The sequence below is a fragment of the Notolepis coatsorum genome (genome assembly GCF_963971535.1).
Source record: "Notolepis coatsorum genome assembly, chromosome: 18".
Classification (NCBI taxonomy): Eukaryota; Metazoa; Chordata; class Actinopteri; order Aulopiformes; family Paralepididae; genus Notolepis; species Notolepis coatsorum.
Genome location: NC_140182.1, coordinates 52,073,511 through 52,094,436, shown reverse-complemented (window position 1 = coordinate 52,094,436; position 20,926 = coordinate 52,073,511). Strand labels below are relative to the sequence as shown.

General features: G+C 44.8%; 1 protein-coding gene across 1 annotated transcript in view; it reads left to right on the top strand.

Annotated features, from left to right (window-relative positions):
- Positions 1 to 915: 915 nt before the first annotated feature.
- The window catches only part of pidd1 (p53-induced death domain protein 1), a 52,615-nt gene continuing 32,604 nt past the window's right edge, over positions 916 to 20,926 (top strand). The window contains 8 exon segments of the mRNA XM_084335356.1: positions 916 to 1,866; positions 2,104 to 2,119; positions 2,121 to 2,515; positions 3,600 to 3,752; positions 4,617 to 4,668; positions 4,767 to 4,968; positions 17,689 to 17,838; positions 20,665 to 20,838. Of these exon segments, the coding sequence (XP_084191482.1) occupies positions 1,155 to 1,866; positions 2,104 to 2,119; positions 2,121 to 2,515; positions 3,600 to 3,752; positions 4,617 to 4,668; positions 4,767 to 4,968; positions 17,689 to 17,838; positions 20,665 to 20,838 (1,854 nt within the window). The 5' untranslated portion in view covers positions 916 to 1,154.

Genomic DNA, 20,926 nt, shown 5'->3' with positions numbered 1-20,926 from the left:
TATGTTGAAACATATTCACTGAGTCATTAACTTTTTTTTCCTGCTTCAGTTTTTCTGTATCCCATTGTTATTTAAATTGTATATAGTATAATATCTACATCCTGTTATCTGCACTGCACACTTTTTATAACTTTATATAGGCATCTTTATTTTAGTCATATTTTATTCTTATTCTATGCTAATTTTACTGTATTTATATTATTGGAAGCTGCTATGGTCGAAATTGAATTTCACTCTTTCTTTGCTGTAAGGTACTGAAAATACGTGACAATAAAGGAATCTGAATCTGAATCTGTCACCATAGGGGAAAACATGTGGTTGAGGCAGAGGAGGTTGCTCAGATGAATGAATGAATGAATGAATGAAAACTTTATTTAACAGATTGCAGAATGGGTACAATACAGTACGGCTCAATACACACAATTGTTAAGGGGATGCAGACCTGAGAAAGACGTTAGTCTTGTTTCCATCAGGGTCCCCCATTTCCAATTCATATAGACTGTTGATGAGGACCAAATCTCTCTGAGTTCTGTGAGCGAAGGGAAAATGTTCCTTTAGCGCCACCAGGTGGGCAACGTGAACGCAGAACCATGTCCCGCCTTCAATTGACACTTTGGCGGGGTGAGTATGGAGGCGCTCGTTTTACACACCGCAATAGACCGGGTTTTCAAACGTGGCGCAGAAAAACAGGAAACCCCCATCAACGGGACGGCCCTGTGAGGAAAATCGAAAGGCTGTCTGTGGCGTAAATCGAGAAATCTCTCGTTTGAAAAAGGTCTCTCGGACAACAACAACAGTAGCTGCTGGGACTTGGACAGGAAACATGGATCGATACAGAACTAGGAGAAACTAACAAGTAGCTATCTTTAATTATACTAAAAACAGTAACGTTAACGTCACGCCAGTTAACGTAATGTAATGTTAGACGAAGCGTTAATGTTTTGTACAGAGAGAAAGTTGCATTATTAGTTATTGTTTAGCTAACCGGGTCGAGTTAGTTAGTTTACGAAGTTCTAACTATGCTAACGTAACGTTAGTTGTGATGATCATGATGAACTCATATCAACATGTCGCATGTACACATTTAGCGCTGGAGTTATGCAGAGGAAAACCCGTAGCACGGGACAGCACTGGACTTTCTACTGTGGTTTAAAATGGAGAGAAGGAGCAAAGGGGAAAGTGAAGAGAAAGGGAGCGGACATCAAGCTGCCAATAGGACGGGGCGAGGATGGGAGGATGAGATGGAAATGACACGTGATCAATCAAGGACAATGTCCACAGACAGACCAACAAGAGACCTGTCTATGAACATGATGGCCCTCAAGCTCTGGGGAGGACTTCAAGGTCAAGAACAGAGGAACTCCGGAATTACAACTGTGTCAGTTCTAAAAAATGACCAGGACATTGACACAGGAGGACTGAGCAATACAGGTGATGAAATGCCTGAAGGTCAGACGGAAACAACAGAGAAACAACCCATGAGAGATTGGGAGCCGAGGACCATCTCCCCGTCGGTTGGCTTCATGGACTCCTGGGCTTCCTCCTCTATCTCAAACCTCTCCTCTCCCTCTCCCACCATCCACCATGCCCCTTCTGTCTCCTCTTCCTCTTCATCCTCTCCAATCTTGTCCCTCACTCCTCCCCTCCCCCCCTCTGTGGAGCTCTCGGCTGTGTTAGCCGGCACTCGCCTCACCCTGGACGTCTACCGGGGAGGTGCAGCCGCTCTGCCGATACTGTGGGGGTCCGTCCCGGGGCGGCTGAGGGGCCTCCAGTACCTCAGGCTGGGCTCTGAGGACGAGGTGGCGCTGGAGGGAGCGCTGGAGGCCCTACCTCACCTCACACAGCTGCGCTCGCTGGCTGTTCGAGGTACTTCCTAATATACACTTGAGTTGTTGACCTAGACTACTTTCATGTGTTTAAGAGATGTGTCTCGGTTTCTCCGTCTTAGCAGTTATGCAGCAGTGGATAATGTAAGCAGTGGATAATAGTGTCTACGATCTATTATAACCCCTGTTGTTATTCTCTGTTTCCCCTCATTGTCATTCTTAACCCCCCCCCCCCCCCCCCCCTGCTGCTCTCCACGCCTCATCCTTCTGTCTCAAGGGCACCGTTTTTACGACTCAAGGTGCCCCACTGCCTGGCCTCCTCACTGCTCTACCCACCTGCTTTTCCTCCCTTTCTCTCCTGGTCCACGTGGACCTATCCTTCAACCGCCTCTCCTGCCTGCCCCGCTGCCTGCTTGGCCTGCCCGCACTGTCCTCCTTGCTCCTCTGCCACAATTGCCTCTCCGCTCTGCCACCTGACATTGGCCACGTGTCCTCCCTCAGCTACCTCTCTCTCCTGGGGAACCGGCTGATCTCTCTCCCCCAGAGTCTGGGCCGGTTGAAAGCTCTGGAGACGCTGGACGTCTCGCACAACTCCCTCCGGAGCGTGCCCGAGGAGATCGGCACCCTGGGAGCTCTCGTTAAGCTGGAGCTGTCCCACAACGAGCTGAGGCAGCTTCCCGAGACCATGGGTAAGAGTAAGAGACCATGGGTAAGAGACCATGGGTAAGAGCACGAGGGTGAGAGACCATGGTTAAGAGCACGAGGGTGAGTGAAAGATGAACTCACCGCCCCCAGTTAGACCAGACCGTCCCCAAAAAGATGTTGGGACACAGTCTTTGAAATGCCACTAATGTGACATATACACCACAATGGCTCTCCAATTTAAATTTGCACTCTGTAAGCTTTTCAATCATTTGGAATGAAGATAGTGTAGTGTAGTAGTAGACTCAAACACATACAATAGAGGCCTTGCACAGAATGTTTGTGTAGATCTCTGTCTTCCAACATGGCTGCCTGTAACATAGCAACCATTGTTTTGTACATGGCAACGGTTGCTATGTGCAAAACAACGGTTGACTTGCTACATGTTGATAATATGAGAAATATATCAACAAAAACATAATTTGGTGTCTTATTACTGGATCTTGTAAAATAATCACAGTAGAATAGTAATATTGTGCTTTTCCAGTGTTTTACCTACTTTACCACTGCACAGGCATTTTATTTTGAAAGGGGTTATCAATGGTTACAGGCAGCCATCCTGGAAGAAAAATAACTACACAAACATTCTGTGAAAGGCCTCTATTGCATGGAATAAGCACGTAATTTAATAGTTGAGTCTACACAGTCCTTGCACTGATGGCCTACATTCTGTGCTTATTCCTGTGAATTGTAGGTGGTTGAGCATACACACTCCTCATTCCAAATGACTGGAAATCTCACTGTGTGCTCCTTTTTAAAATGAGTGTTTGAATCAAAAGGAATGGTAACAAGAGAAAGCTTAAAGGTGCTATAGATAAGATTCAGCCACTAGATATCGCACTAGAGCACCAGCATGTCGTTTACCCAATCGGGTGCATTCCACGTGGGGAAATGGGAATTAGGGACTGGATACATACACACAACATGTAAACAACAACATTCATTTTGGACTCGCACATCTTTTATTTTTTATTTTACTTACTTTCTAAAAGCTCTGGATGTTTTTGTTTTAATGATTTCATAATTTTTTTTATCTATAGCACCTTTAATTTTGTCCTCTTTGTCTCACAGGCTCTCTCCTCTCACTCAGGGAGCTGTTTGTCCACAGCAATGACCTTCGCCACATTCCGCAGTGCCTGAGCACCTTGCCTCTGCTCAAGATGGATGTCCGTAACAATCCTCTGGGACGACCTCCAACACCTCCTCCACTCCCCCCTACGCCTGGTGAGCATGGAAACAAGAGTCTTTTAACTCCAGTTCCCTTCAGAGTTGAATACCGTAGTTCAGTGGTTCTCAAACTGGTACGCGTACCACTAGTGGTACTTGGTGGTACTGCTGGTGGTACTTGAAAACATTTACAAAAAAGCACAAAAAACCCTTTTCTTTTTTTTTTTTTCTTTTTGCAGTCAGGCCACTGAACTTAGAAGCAGGCCAGGCAGGCCAGTGTTTCTGGTTGAGTGAGAGAGAGAGAATGACGGACAATTGCTTGCTGTGTGAGAGAGAGAGAGATAGAGAGAGAATTAAGTACATTTGCTGAAATACAGTTGTTCTTAATTTTCTCACTTGCTAAATCAAATCAAATGGCTGTGTCTGACAAAAGTTAACAATAAATAATGGTATTAGGAATACATTTGCCTCCTGCGTGAACTGTGCATAGCTGAATAGACTGTATTTTAACGCCGGTCATATGGTGGTACTTGGAGAGCCAGCTACGTTCTCAGGTGGTACTTGGTGTAAAAAGTTTGAGAACCACTGCCGTAGTTGATTTGATATTACGGTAGTTATTATTATTACCCTCTTCTCCAGAGTAGATGGATACCAATTTCCTCTCTGTGCATTCAGTAGAAAGCTATCTGGCTGCAAGCTAGCCTAGCTTAGCACAAATGGATGGAAGCGGATACGGATCACTAACCTAGCTTAAAACTCTGGGAGGGGTGTTTTTGGCCAACAGCTAGGCTAGCTGATCCGTCTCCACTTCCATTAATTTGTGCTAAGCTATCTTCCTGTCTGACTCTGGAGGAGACGGTAACCGTGTTTCCTGTAATGTTGACATGTTCCTTTAAGTTGCACCACTGCCTCTTCTCTCAGATCGTACAGAAACAAAAATTCCAGAGTTGCATCTTGGGTTCAATCAGCACAGGTACAGTTTCACTTAACATTATGCAAACATTCTCATATATTTTCATATACATAGTGATATAAATTCTGCCATTTCCCCCCCATCTTTCTGCTCTTTAGTTTCTGCGTGTCATCTGCTGGGTGTCATGCGTTCCTCCCTGGGGGGGCGGAGCTACTGTTCCCCCCCGGTTGCTTGGCGATAACAACAAGGCTGAAGTGGCTCGAGAGGAGGCTAGATAGGAAGTGGGTGTGGCTAGAGGAGCATGACATCCTGTTGAGTCGACCGTTGGAACTTCTTCCACACGGAGTTAGGTTTTTAAAGGTACGACAAGAGGGGTGTGATTGATGTCCATTCATTGCATGAAATACGTCTTGTTACGTGTTACCAATTTCATATCCTCAGACATACACATGAATATACAAATGACAACTAGCTTCTATGGTGGAAAGAAGATCAAACACAATATTGTTTCCGCTTTTGTTCTGTACCGAGCAACGCAGAAAAAAACAATTGCAAAGTACAAATTAGAACACTTTTAGTTGATTTCTATCCACCAAGACCACTGTTTTGCTCAACATGGAAAAGTGGAAGCAGAATTAGTTTCAAGTTTGTTTATTAGTCAAATACATGTACTTTACAGTGAAATATAGAAATTAGGAAACGCGTTATATTAAGGTCCTTGTAATAAGTGTTAGTTAATAGGTAATACGGCCCTTGTACAATGCTTAACATAACAGTATTATGTGTTAATAAGACTATATAAGTGATTATGTTTTCTCCTCTGCACACTTGTAGTAGCTAGTCCATAGCTGTGCAAACACATTTGCTTGGGAAGATGAAATTAGTGGTGAAGGTAGGGGTGGGCGGTATGGCCTAAAATCTATATCACTGTATATTTGTTTTTCTTATAATAATAGTAACAAATGGTTTAGGAGCAGTACAAGACTTAACTTTAGAAAAATATTTTACTTAATGTGGTTCCAAGTGGTCATAATGTCCTGTGAAAATATTCACTCTTGTTTTTATTTAGTTACCAAGTAGCGTAGCGTACGTCCACTAAAAGTGGTTGTTTTTGCCACTGAAACAAATCTATCTAAAAAGAAGTCTGTTCTGGAATCCCTTGAGGTGTGTGTGTGTGTGTGTGTATTTACCTTGGATCCGCGAGATGTGTGTGTGCGTGCGTACATGTGTGAACCAGGAAACAGAGGACTGGAGTAACATTTGTTGTGTTGGTATACAGCTACCTTAGCATCATCTAAGATGACAATGATTTGTGTTTGTACGTTTCCAAATTATGTCAACCATGTTACATACTTCGCATAACGTTCATAGACTATTAATACGGACTGACACGCTTAAGTTGTGTCTAGCTGTTGTGCTACACCAAAATACTTTTTACTGAAGAAATCTGCCATTCAATAAATGGAGAGAGCTGTTGCAGTGCAGACAAAGTGGAGGTAAAGTAATGTTAATTATTACTATTTGATACGGATGGACATGCTGAAGTTGTGGCTAACTAAACTGAGTTGTGCTAACATGGACCCAACAGTGCAGACTGAGTGGAGGTAATGTTTTCCCACATCACCTTTGCTACCCTCTATTTCAGAAAGCATACATTTGTTTATGTCGAGGGTTATCTTGCACTACTCATGTGTTTTTTGTTAGCCAATAATGGACCAACTTTGTGACGTGTCTTTTTCCACAAACTAGTTTAAAACCTCTTAACTCATTCAGCGCCAAACACGAGATTTCTCGTGTTTCAAATCCAAGCGTTGAGCGCCAAACCTGAGATATCTCGTTTTTAGATCATTTTTTTTCTCGATTTTCTTATTCTTTTGTTTTTTTTATCTACTTTTTATCTACTTCTTCTCCCCCTGTCTCGAACGCTGTTAGGCCATGCCTCCCACAAGCCGGCTGCAATGTGGACGAAGCCTTGCATCACGTGTCCCCTCCGGAACTCGAGGAGGCAGCCGTCGCATCTTTTCATCTGCACAGCGTGATCTCTCAGCGGCGAGGAGTAGCACGCGGGAGGCTCACGCTGCCCCCGTTGCTTCCTGATTCTACTGCGCAGGCGCACCAAACGACCGAGTCGCTGTCCACAACGTCCGATCCCCACCCACCAGCTTCCCACCCCCTAATACTGCCAATTGTATTAGTATGAACGACCAGCCAAGCTGGTAGCAACGCCGAGAGCTGGGCTCGAACCCAGCATCTCCTGCGTTGGTGGCGAGCGCCTTGCCCACTGCGCCACCTAGCCGCTCGATTTTCTTATTCTAAACAGTTGCGCGGACCTTGCTGTGTGTTCTAGAGACCTCTATGTAAGTTAGAAAAGTTGAAATGACGATTGAATCCCGACAGGTGGCAGTATCGCCTACCTTTTGAACTGGGCTAGTGTGGGGCCACTTTAGTGTGGGGAGTGTCTAGCACTCAAAGTAGAGAGAGCGAGCAGCACTGAGCTATGGTGATCACGACTTGTGGTGACTATTAGAGGACAAAACGATCACACTTTTCAAGATTCAAGAGATCACACTTATGGATGATAACGTGCGTTTTCACCGGACTACATTGGACTCAGCACTTCTGGTAAATCATAGAAATACTATAGTCTGTAACCTATTCTGTTCCGTGTTATAGTCGGCACCGGGCCTGAGCACTCCGAGGCTTGAGGACTTTACCGGTAATGGCGACCGTTATTGGAACTATTGGAGAACTATGAAGAAGACAAAACAATCGCACTTATGTATGATAAGGTGCGTTTTCACCAGACTACCGGTATGTTGGATTCTAGTATTTTCAGACGGGCTGTTTGGATGTAACGATACCTGGCTGTTATCTGGATCGTTACCCTGGCGCTGCTGGCGGGCCATCTAACGTTATAGTTATTGATCCTGTTCTGATCCAAGACACTTGGAGCAAGAGTGGAGTACTTGCTAGGGGTGGGACAATACATCGATCCAGATCGATATATCGATCTATTATCAATAATCAAATAGGATCGACGCAACGTAAAAAGATCGATTCATATTGCGATACTCTTATTTTGAAAATCCCCGCGAGTCATATCCGCCGGCGCCCAGTATAATATTGTGAAACTCCGTGTACACATTACAGCAGTGTTTGCGTCTGCTGTAAAGCACTACAGAGCGTCTATTTTGCGAGCAGATATAAGTCTGTGCAGTTTTTTCCCCGCAACGGGTCAAATGCATATAACAGGCATTCCTTTATGCCAACGTCGCGTTAAATATCTAAATGAACGTCGCGTTGGCTGCTTAAAAGCTAAGCAGCTAACCGTGAGAGAGAACAGGAGAGTGAAGAGGGGACTTGGAAGGAGGAGGGGTGGGGGCTGTGGGGGACTGCGTGTGTGTGTGTGTGTGTGTGTGTGTGTGTGTGTGTCTGTGTGTGTCTGTGTGTGTGTTAAAGCTCAATATATAAAAACAAAAGTGAACGGGAGGTCTATTTGTATTAAAAACAATAGATTGTTTTTCATTTAAATGTCTGGAAGAGCTCAAAAATAAATACATCAATTGATATTTCCGTAGCCTTTTTTTAGTTGATCTAAATGTGACTGATTGTGTTAAATGGGCACATAATATCGCCTCATATCGATCGCAGGCACCTGAATTGAATCGTATCGTATCGTATCGTGGCAGACTTTGTGATATCGGCAAATATCGTATCGTTGTCCAAAGAATCGATATCGTATCGTATCGTGATGAAACTGATGATTCCCACCCCTAGTACTTGCTGACAAAGGTAACGTCTACTTTACGTCTATTTGACCGTACCCCATCATAAAACATGCTTTTTTAACGATCCCAGTCTCAGAAAACGCCCCCCCCCCCCCCCCTTTCGGAATAGAAACATCTATATGGTCGAGTTTCCTTTATCTTTTTGTATCCACTTTTTCTCTTTCTATATTTCTCCCATCCCAATTTATCCTTAAGGCATGTAGATTTATAATATTTTAACTTAAAACTAGGCTACTTTTGGGTATACAGTCATTATATTCCAAATAAAATAAGTCCAGAGACTCCGTGCTGCTGCCGACTTTAAATCAAATAGGTGTCTGTGGGCAGTCGCCCGACATTAATAAACAGCAGTCTGTTATAATCACATTTTTATGAGCTAACGAATTCCGTTATATTGGACATTTGTATTAATTATATCAAGCGAAGAACTGAGAAATTTGGCAGAGAGAGACGGCAACATTATCGTGGGTTTGCGTGATGACTCTCCACCTCGCAACGACTTATTTGCAAAGAGTATGTCGCTGCAAAGCAGCAGATTCAGCTGTTTTAAGGCTCTATCTGGGGACCGCTCAACAGCGCCCCCCACCCAACAGCTGAATTGCCAATGGCTGAATTGGAGTACTGCACTGTGCCAGTACAAATGGGTGGGTTATGGTGGATTCTGTGGCTCTGCAGCTGCATGCAGTCGCAAATCTAGCAGCAATCTCCCGCTGACACAGCGGTGTCATTATTATACCTGCTTGGTGAAGCAACGATGAAACAAATGTAATGATTGTTTCGTTCATCGCATAGGCTATTTAATTTTATCCTATTTTAATACAATTCAATCAAATTGTGCTTAGAGGGAATTATTTTCACCGGACATTAAGACCGGAGAGATTAAATATGTCGGACTTCAACAGATTTTGCCGGTCAAATACCGGTAATTACCGGCTAACGGAAACGCTGGTATAAATAGTGCCTGTCAAATTAGCCATACTATTGTCTCCATAGCTATAATATAGAATATACGATGGGTCTGCAAACATCGTGAAAATGGTCAGGGAGAAAAGATGGAAAAACAGCATGGCAGTCAAATAGTTAACATGCAACGGCCCGCCGTCGGAACAGACGAAAGTCACGGCACTTTGCGAGCATCTAACGGCTCGGGCTGCATTTTTCGCCGAACATATAAATTACCGAATTGCCGTTCGAACGCCACCTCACTCGACAAAATCTGTGCCTCGGTTCTCGAGTTACATGACGATATGTCAGGCGTGCAACTTTTTACGCGAAAGTGTCAGATTACCACCCCGGACTTCCGACGCTCTAACTCCGCCGATTTGCGAAAATGATTGGACAGGGTTGTAGCCAATGAGTGTAGCTTTCCAATGATACCCCACGTGGGGGTGTGTGAATAAGGGATCTAGGTGAAAGTTGACAAGTGAAAACCAGAAGTGAAAAAACATTCTGAATTAATGGCTGTGGATGAGGAAATGGAATACCGGAGAACTTTTTTGGCACACGGTTTGCCCGGATCTCTCTAGAAGACTCATTTCTGAACGGATCTTTATAAAATTTGGACTTGTACTACATAAGACTTCAGGCTATGGATCCGCTGTGTTTTCCAGTTTATGCCTATTATAATTTTTTTATATATTGTTTTGCAACTGCTACAGAAAATGTGAGTACTCAAGTTCAATTCAAGTTCAGCCCTATGTTACATTTCATTAGCACTAAAAGTGATTTTCCTTTTTTGCATTAGTAACTTCAGAATGTTATCTTTCAAAAGAGACCAGGCGTATGCATGTGCTATAAGCATAAAGTATAAAGATGAGCTTTGCAAAAAAAAGTATGCAGTCCTCAAAATCAAGTAAAATATATTTCACTTTTCTGCCCACCTGTTAACTCTTTGACTGCCTGTAAGGGACCAAGCAGCCAGACAAGGAGGACACAGTGGTTTTGCCAAAAAATAAGGGTTTTATTTTACCCATTTCAAAAACAGCCAAAGAATAAGGGTTTTATTTACCCATGCAAAAACATAATTTAAATATAACATAAATGGTCAAAATAATACAGCAGGACAAAACCAGACCTGAACAGAACGGAAGACCATGACAACTAAGAACTCAAAACTATATATAGGCCCTGGCCAGATACATCTAATCTAAGTGGGCTAATTGATAATTAATATTTTACTAAATAATATCTTACACTTCTAATGAATCTAACAAACAATACACACACAACACACAACACAACTACCAAACTGCACAACTAATAATCTTAATTAATAAGGAAATACATATAAGGAAACTAAATTACAATACAATAAACCCCCCCGGCATCTCCCGCAACATGGTTTGGTCCACCCCCCCCCATCCGGCCATTTAGGACCGATCAGTCACAGCTGCTCTGTTTGCCCAGAGTGGGGATGGCTGGCTGCAGAGTTGGAGAAAACAAACAATGAACAACATGCATGCACTTAACCATGTAAGTCAAATAATAAAGAATGGATATGATATCAGTACGCAAGTCTATGTGTCGTGTGTCATTATGTGAAATAGAAATTGTGTATGTGTATCATGAATGTAAACGTGTACAAACAATACGGTTAACATGTGCGGGTGCGGTGCACAGACGTATCCGTCACATACTCCCCCTCCTCTGGAAGCCCGCTGGCACAGCGGGACAGGTAGTCAGCAGTCACATTGTCCTTGCCCGGGATGTGGAGGACACGAAATCTGTAGGGCTGCAGGTCGAGATACCAGCGAGTGATCCGGCTGTTGGAATCTCTCATCCTCTCCATCCATGTCAGCGCCTTGTGGTCAGTCTCCAGAATGAACTCGCGTCCCAGAAGATAGTACTTCAGAGAGGAAATGGCCCATTTGACTGCCAGACACTCCTTCTCGATGGTGGAGTACCTCGTCTCTCTAGGAAACAGCTTCCTACTGATGAAAACCACGGGGTGTCGGTCATCAGGCGGGCCCTGCAGAAGGACGGCCCCTACACCCCGATCTGAGGCATCAGTCTGTAGAAAGAAAGTCTTAGTGAAATCTGGGCAACACAACACAGGGTCACTCCTTAGAGCTTGCTGAAGGTCTTTAAAGGCCAAAACAGCCTCTTCTGTCCACCTCAACGGGTTAGGACAGTTCTGGCTGAGCATGTCAGTGAGGAGGGCAGCCCTGGCAGAGTAGTTGGGCACAAATCTATGGTACCAACCTGACATGCCCAAAAACGACCTCAACTGCTTCCTGGTTTGTGGCAGGGGACACTGCTGAATGGCTTGGACCTTGTGGACCTGAGGCCGGCAGACCCCGTTCCCGATGACATATCCCAGGTACTCGGTCTCGACTCTGGCGAATGCACATTTGGAGGGGTTGATGGTGAGGCCAGCCTCCTTGAGACACTGAAAGACTCTCTTCAGGTGTCCCATGTGATCTGTCCAGGTGTTGCTATAAACAACAATGTCATCCAGATAGGCTGAGGCAAACTCTGACAATCCACTGATGACCCCATCCATGAGCCGCTGGAAGGTGGCCGGCGCACCATGCAATCCAAAGGGCATCACTGTGAAGTGGAACAGGCCCCACTGTGTCCGGAAAGCAGTAAGCTCACGGGACTTGTGGGAAAGGGGAACCTGCCAATATCCTTTACATAGATCAATGGTAGTCAAATATTTGGCTTGACCCAGACGGTCAATCAGGTCATCGATACGGGGTGTTGGGTAAGAATCAAATTTTGACACTGAATTCAAATAACGAAAGTCAATACAGAACCTGATCGATGCATCCTTCTTTGGAACAAGAACAATGGGATTGCACCACTCACTTCGGGACTGCTCGATGATGCCAAGGGACAGCATGAGGTCAATCTCCTTCTTGAGGGACTCTAGCAAGCGTTCAGGAATGCGATAACTCATGCGTTTAACAGCAGCATTGTCCTTCAGCACAATCTCATGTTCTACTACCTGTGTACGGCCAGGGTTCTCCTGGACCACCGCTGGATCACATACAGCTTGTACCTGAGCCTGTCGTTCTGGCGACAGATGGTGTAGATCGAGGACAGGCGAGGTAGGCTCCGGTAAGTACTGCTCTCCAGCATCATCCTCCTCTACCCTCCGGATCAGCAGCACTGGTAGACTGTCTGGTGGCTTTGGTCGGGGGACCCACTCTCTCAGTAGGTTGACATGTAGGTTCTTGGTAGAACGGCCACGACCTGGGGTGGAGATTTGGTAAGTGGTGGAACCAAGTTTCTTGATTACCTTGAAGGGCCCTTGCCATTTTGCCAGCAGCTTGCTTTCCTCAGTAGGTAGCATGACCAGCACTTCCTGGCCTGTTTCAAAGCTCCTCTCCCCGGCAGACCGATCATACAAGGTCTTTTGCCGTCGCTGGGCCACCACCATACTCTCCTGGGCCAGAGCAGACATCCTTGTCAGCTTCTCCCGCATCTGAATCACATAAGAGACAACATCACAGGGTTCGTTTACCTCCTGGTCCCTCTGCCAGACATCCTTCAGGAGTGAAAGAGGCCCCCTTACCTCATGTCCATACATCAACTCAAAAGGTGAATAGCTGGTAGAGGCCTGTGGTACTTCTCTGTAAGCAAACATCAGATAGGGGAGCCACTGGTCCCAATCAGAACCAGAGTCACTGACAAACTTGCGGAGCATCTGTTTTAAGGTCTGATTGAAACGCTCGGTTAGACCATCGGTCTGTGGATGATATGGTGTTGTTCTTAAGCTTCTGATGCCCAACAGCTGGTATACATCCTTCAGGAGCTTGGACATGAAATTTGTGCCCTGGTCCGTAAGTATTTCCCGGGGGAACCCTACCCTGGAGAAGAACTGCACCAGACAGAATGCAACAGTCTTGGCTTTGACTGACTTGAGGGGGAACACTTCAGGATATTTTGTGGCATAATCTGTAATGACTAGCAGAAACCGGTTACCAGACTTGCTCTTTTCTAGTGGACCGACCACATCCATACCTAGTCGTTCGAATGGAGTGCCTATAACTGGTAATGGCTGGAGAGGTGCTTTGGCATAGTCCCGCTTTGCGGTCAACTGGCATTGAGGGCAGCTCCGACAGTAGGCAGCGATATCTCTACGTAGGCCAGGCCAAAAAAATTGTCTCTGTATGCGGGCAGTGGTTCTATGCTTTCCTAGGTGGCCAGCCCAGGGAATGGAATGTCCCAGATCAAGTATTACTTCCCGGGTTGCTTTTGGAACCACCATCTGCTCAGTGGACTTAGTCTGGCGATAAAGGATACCTCGCTGTAAAAAGTAGTTATCAGGGCCACTCTCAAGTCCAGCCTCAACTTTCCCTCTCCCTTTAGCCTTGGATAAACAGCCAACTAGGCTGGGGTCTGCTTGTTGCATGTCAATAATGTTGGTCGGTATTCTAAAGCCTAGGGGAAGCTCTGGGTTTGGTTCACCTTGGGGATGGACAACAGTACCTTGAAACTTCTCTCCTCTCCTTTGCTTGCGGGGTTTCCGTGGTTTACCTGGTTCTGCCCCCACCTCTACATCATAGAATGGCAGCACCGCAAGTGTCTGATCAGGTTCGGTCGTCTGCTTAGCCTGAGCTCGGGTGAGGGCAGCATTGCAGGTCTGACGGGACTGCAGCAAATCAAACAGCACCGGCAAGTCGTTTCCTAATATGACAGGAAAGGGTAGGTTATTGGAAATGCCAACAGTGAGCAGGTAAGCTTGTCCCTGTACCTTAATATACAGATCAGCAGTGGGGTATGCCTTTTCATCCCCGTGCACACAACATATGGGAACGGTTTCTGAGGTGCGCACTTGATGGAGTGGTACATACTGCTGATGAACCAGAGTTTGTGCACTACCCGTGTCAATCAACGCCCTGAGCTCCTGGCCATTGATTTCCACTGTGATCTCCCTTGTGGGCTGCTCATACTTCCACTCGGGCTCAGTCCTGTATCGTGGAGCATAGCATAACTGGGTCAGCTTGACAGGGTTTTTAGGGCACATGGGCTTGGTATGCCCCTCCTGCCCACACAGATAACAAACAGGCACTTTTGGGCTGGAGTATCTGACAGTCATTGGCGGGTTTCCCCTTTGGGGAAACTTACCCACATCGGTGGATGCTTGGCGAGTGGCCTGCGGGAATGAACCCGGTCGCCACGGCTCCTTGGCTACCTTCCATGCAGCATTGGTCCACGGTTGGTTATTCCGTCTGGCGGCCACAAAGATGTCAGCCAGACGAGCTGCTTCTGCTGCCGTGCCAGGGTCATGTTCCCGGATCCACACCTGTAGCTCAGGGGACAACATTCTCAGAAACTGTTCCAATATCATGGTTTCTCCAATGTCCTTCACAGTCTTGCCTTTAGGCTGGACCCATTTGTCATACAATTCTTTTAGCCTTACATAAAGCTCTTTAGGGGTCTCGTTGGACTGCACCTCCCATGATCGAAACCTCTGTCTGTATGTTTCTGGGTTAATATCATACTTCTGGAGAATGGCTGTTTTGACTTGGTCATAATCAAGTGAGTCATCAGCATCCATGTTTACATAGGCACTCCTGGCCTTACCAGTGAGTAGAGGAACCAGTCGAAAGGTCCAATCTGCTTTATGCCACCTACAGGCACCTGCAATGCGCTCAAAAGTTACTAGAAAATGTTCAATATCATCTGAATCAGTCAATTTTTCCAGTCTGGGTTCCTGGGGAACTCGATACTGACCAGAGAGGCTGCCCGTGTGTTGGCTGGCTCCAAACAGTAACTCTGCCTGTGAGGAGTCACGCTGTGGTTCCACGCCTGTAGGTGAGTCCTCTGGGGGTGGTAACGTGGCTGGGAAGGTACGTGCTGTGACTTCCAACTGAAGTAGAGAGAACTGGTACTGGATGTCTTTAACCCACTGCCCTTGCCTTGCCGCTTCTTCCTCCATTCGGGTCTCCCTGACCTGTTGCTGGCCCATAAAGGCTCGGAGGATGTTGGATAGGTCTGTTAGGGTGGGTTCTCCACTGACACCTCCAGGTGGCTCACCGGCCCCTCCAGTTGCTCCAGGTTCTTCCCCATCGTCGTTTTCCACATTGTCTTCTGGTACAGCCGACCGCTGCCCGGGGTTCCCCCTTCCCCTTCCTTGTGGCATTTTCTTCAGGGAAGCAAGGGAGAAAAAAAATGTAAATAGTCATTCCAAAAAAAAACACCGTCCTCGGCGTGCTGATCCCACCGCTGTCACCATTTGTAAGGGACCAAGCAGCCAGACAAGGAGGACACAGTGGTTTTGCCAAAAAATAAGGGTTTTATTTTACCCATTTCAAAAACAGCCAAAGAATAAGGGTTTTATTTACCCATGCAAAAACATAATTTAAATATAACATAAATGGTCAAAATAATACAGCAGGACAAAACCAGACCTGAACAGAACGGAAGACCATGACAACTAAGAACTCAAAACTATATATAGGCCCTGGCCAGATACATCTAATCTAAGTGGGCTAATTGATAATTAATATTTTACTAAATAATATCTTACACTTCTAATGAATCTAACAAACAATACACACACAACACACAACACAACTACCAAACTGCACAACTAATAATCTTAATTAATAAGGAAATACATATAAGCAAACTAAATTACAATACAATAAACCCCCCCGGCATCTCCCGCAACATGGTTTGGTCCACCCCCCCCCATCCGGCCATTTAGGACCGATCAGTCACAGCTGCTCTGTTTGCCCAGAGTGGGGATGGCTGGCTGCAGAGTTGGAGAAAACAAACAATGAACAACATGCATGCACTTAACCATGTAAGTCAAATAATAAAGAATGGATATGATATCAGTACGCAAGTCTATGTGTCGTGTGTCATTATGTGAAATAGAAATTGTGTATGTGTATCATGAATGTAAACGTGTACAAACAATACGGTTAACATGTGCGGGTGCGGTGCACAGACGTATCCGTCACACTGCCACCAGCTTTCGCCATCTTTACTAAATGGCGCCAGCGTTATTGACCATTTTAGCGATGTTTGCAGACCCATCGTATAGTAGTATCATTTTACAGGCATTGTTCATAGTCCATTACTGACTAATCAGTTCATTTCTACACACTATAGTTTGTTACACGCTAAACATCGCCCTATTAGTCTTACCCCGAAAATGCGATCGTTACAAAAAGCTTGGTTTAGGTCCGGTAAGATACAACACTGATCGTTACAGAAACATGTTTCAGGTTCGGTAAAATAGACATAGAATATACCTTACCTTAGCCAGAAGGTACTCCAAAAAGAATAATTCCAATGATCCCATCGGCGATCGCGATTACTCGTTTATATGTAATTACTTGTGTATACGGGAAACTATAGGTTTTGAGGCGAGGAGATCTCCTAGCGATTGCTCTGCAAGAGCTCCTCCTCCTCAGAGTGAGTCAGGAAAGAAAGGGATCAGGACAGAGACAGTTTAGTCCAGACAATCCGAGTTCAAAAGGTAGGCGATACTGCCACCTGGTGAGATTCGATCGTCATTGCAATTCCAATGTAGGGAGATGAATCAGAGACACCTAGAGGGCTCCAGTTGACCGTATAGAACGGGGATCAAAGGAAAAGACCAAAGGATCAAAACCCGAGAATACTCTGGTTTCTGGCGCTCAACGCATGGCGAGATAACTTGACTTTTCTCGGGTATGGCGCTGAATGAGTTAAGAAGTTAATAATAAGAATACATTTTGTATAGCGCTTTTCTTTTTTTTAAGATTTATTTTTTGCATTTTTACAGCTTTTTCAGGTCAGACATGACCGACAGAGCAGAGAGAGGACCGTCGGGAGAAGATATGGGGGGGAAAGACATGCGGCAAATGTACGTTGGGTTCGGGAGACGAACCCGGGTCGACCGCGTAGGTCTGCTGTGCAGTAACGTGGTGCGCCACTCTGGCACCCCTGTATAGCGATTTTCAATGACCCAAAGTCGCTGTACAATAGGCAAAAAACAAAGAAACAAAGAAACAGAACCACCGGGAACAATATGAATACACACAAGAACATAAAACCATGAGTAACAGACAACAAATACAGGAGCCAGTAGGGGAGACAGTCGGGAAGTAAGTAAGGGAAACCAAGGGAAGGGGGGGCGGGGGTTGTTATATTTTAATAGCAATGTGCAGTTCGTTAGCTTTATGTGTTACATTTGTAAATGTGAAAAGGTCTAAAAGTAGCTACCGGTACATCCAGTAGAGTCAAATCTCTACCTTGGCAGGGATTTCTACATAACACATACATGTTAAAGACTACATTAAATACATAACCTTAACTACTTAATTTCTGCCTTTGACATCCCCTGCAGCCAGTGGAAGTGTGCGTGCCTTACCACCGGAGCAGAAGAAGACAGGTAGTTGTGCGAAGGTTTGACGGGCAGTCATGGAGCACACTGACTACTGTCCTCAGGAGCGGAAGCCAGAATCACAGCAGCCACCCTGGGGGACATTCAGCCAGAGTATGTCTAAAAATAATACTGGTAAAACTGCAAATGCTTCCGGTTGCACATCATTCTGCATGATTTCCAAGCCTACCTATCTTCCTAATCCAAAATAACCAACAAAGTCTGGTAAATAAAACGTAAATAAAGTACTAATTGACCACAGCAAACAATGTATATGATGTACGTTATGTTATAGCCAGAAGTAATATATTTACATGTTCTTGTATAAGTCATATTATTATATATGTTTTGTATCCGCAAAAGTAAAAAAATAAAAACTGCAACCGGGAGTCAAACCAGCAATGATTGTGGTTGCGTGAGTGCTCTCACCACTAGATTAAGCCACCCACCCACCCTGATACAAATACAGTCTTCTGAAAGAGTTTTCTGAAAACGGTAAAAGCGTACATTTTCTGTAATGTATTGATGTACTTATTTGTAATATTATGTACACATTGTATATTTTCTATAAAATATGTACATATACTACAATATGTAATTTATTTCCTGTGGTCAATTAGTACTTTATTTACATATTTTAAGCGAGATTGTGCTGAAATAACAATGGTAGGGGTTCTGTAGGAAGATGTGTAAAATTATCATGGTCATAGGAGTCTGACATGCCTTGAATTTCATCAAATCACAATAAGCGCCCAATGTCACATTATTCTACATGCTTCCTCCTGCAGGGTTTCCACTCGTCCTGGAATCCCTGGAAATTCAGAGACTAGATTTCCAGTCATGGAAAATCTACTAAAATGACCAAATATCCTAGAGCAAAAAAAATCTATGTTCTGGAAGATTTGAATAGTATTTTAGCACCTCACTCGGATCGCCTATGTAAACATGGGTGTGTATTTTGATCATAGCAGCACTGCTGCAATTTGTAGCCTGCAGGCCAAGTTTGATCCACGCTCCCTTTGTTTATGCCGCCATGTCATTTGACAAGCTCATGCTTATCCTCCTTTTTTTTATTTCTTTTTTTTAAGTGCTGTAACATCAGTATTGACTACAAAACTTACATTCTGTGATGGGTGTAGCAGTCACCTGTAATGAACGTGAGCCACTTCATCATGAACCCTGCATCATTAAAAAAGTAGGAATTAAACTGAGGATAAATGTGTACTGGGCATAATGGTAAATTATATGACCGTTTGTGAGCAAGTGCTGTCCTTTGGATTGTCAAGATTGTCAACTACTGGAAATGTCCTGGAAAATTATTGGGAGTGGGAACCCTGTCCTGTTTTCCTTAATCCAGATTACAGTGGTAGGGATTATGCCGGATTTGTCCGGCAGAATGGCTACATGAGTAGAGCTCCGGAATCGTGATCGGAAGATCACCGGTTTGAGCCCCGATCAAGGCCGTTGTTGGAAAGTGGTGTTGTTGTCCAGCAGGGGGCACTCTGTCCTCTGGACTAGTCAGTAATAATGCCCCTGTTACGGTGATGGGGACACTGTATAGCTGTGAGTGCCGTCCTTCAGATGAGACGCTAAACCGAGGTCCTGACTGAATCTCGGTCGCTAAAGAACCCAGGATGCCCATCACAAAGAGTAGGGGGTTCCCTTCAAATTCCCAATCAGGTCTCTGACATCAAGGCCACCTAATCATCCCTTCCCCTTAATTGGCTGATATCACACCCTGTCTCCTGAGCCGTTCAGCCACTGTGTAGTGTGATGTGTGCCTGGTGCCAGTGTATGGCAGCCATTGAGCCTGCGTAGCCCAAGGTTGGGTGCTACCAGTGGTGGTGAAGGAGGCCATTTCCACCTTACATTGTGGGGAGCGTTTTGAGTGTCTAGAAAAGCGCTATATAAATGTAATTAATTATTATTATTATTATTATTATTATTAAGGCACTGAAAAACATTGTGTATCTCGTGTTTTAGGGCAAAATATTTATACAGTATTGGTTAATATCACAATCTATCCTCAGTGATTATATCAATACAATGATACCTGTATTGTGACATTTGCTGGATTTGTAAGAATTCTCATTTTGCAGTCTGCTGCTCTGTAGGGTGGGAATCACCAGTTTCATCACGGCACGATACGATATCGATTCTTTGGACAACGATACGATATTTGCCGATATCACAAAGTCTGCCACGATACGATTAGATTCAGGTGCCTGCAATCGATATGAGACGATATTATATGCCCATTTAACACAATCAGTAACATTTAGATCAACTCAAAAAAGGCAACGGAAATATCATTTGACTTTTTTTTTTTAGCTCTTCCAGACATTTAAATTAAAAACAATCTATTGTTTTTAATACAAATAGACCTCCTGTTCACTGTAAAGTGCCACGTTTTGATATATTGAGCTTTAAACTTCAAGTAAAATGCGCATCATGCACCCAACGCCGGAAATAATGCAGTGTTGATCAGTTTATAAAAAATATTTAAAATGTTTATTAGCAACGCCAAGCTTTCAAACCACCCCGGTTTTGTGTGTGAAACCCTTGTGCAACTGTGAGTACCTTTGACATCTCTCTGTGATCAATTTAGAACGAACAGTTCGTAAATAACCAGTGCTTCAGAGTGAATGTTCCCATGCTAGTTAGCTCGAGCCAGTGACTGCTGTATTCAAAGCAAGGCGTGCATCAGCAGTCACGAAAGGGTCTAGAGAATGACCTTCCCCAGTCCCCACTCTGCTGTTCTCTCGGCTCTGATCAGGGTTAGCTTGTTAGCTTATTTATTGATTGATTGAAAACTTTAACAGATTGCAGAATGGGTACAGTACAGCTTATGCTAACGTCTTTAATGCGACGTGGGGAGGATTGCAAAGCTGGCCTGCTGCTCTGTAGGTCACTGATATGTCCTCATCTGTCTCCCTATAGCTGGCCTGCTGCTCTGTGGGCCAGTTCTCCTGGTTTGTGGCAGTTTCTCGCCCAGTGAGGGACAGCTGTTCTGTCACCCCAGAGGGGGCGCTGTTGGTGTCCAGCTGTGACCCTGGAATCAAACTGCACTTCCCTCCAGACTCTACTCTGCAAACCCGCACCATTACTTTACAGGTACGAGGAGGACGGTGTGTGGAAATGACCAGCAGATTCCCTGTTTCCAGCTCAAGCTGTCAGAGCTGTGGTTTGGTCTCCTGTAGGC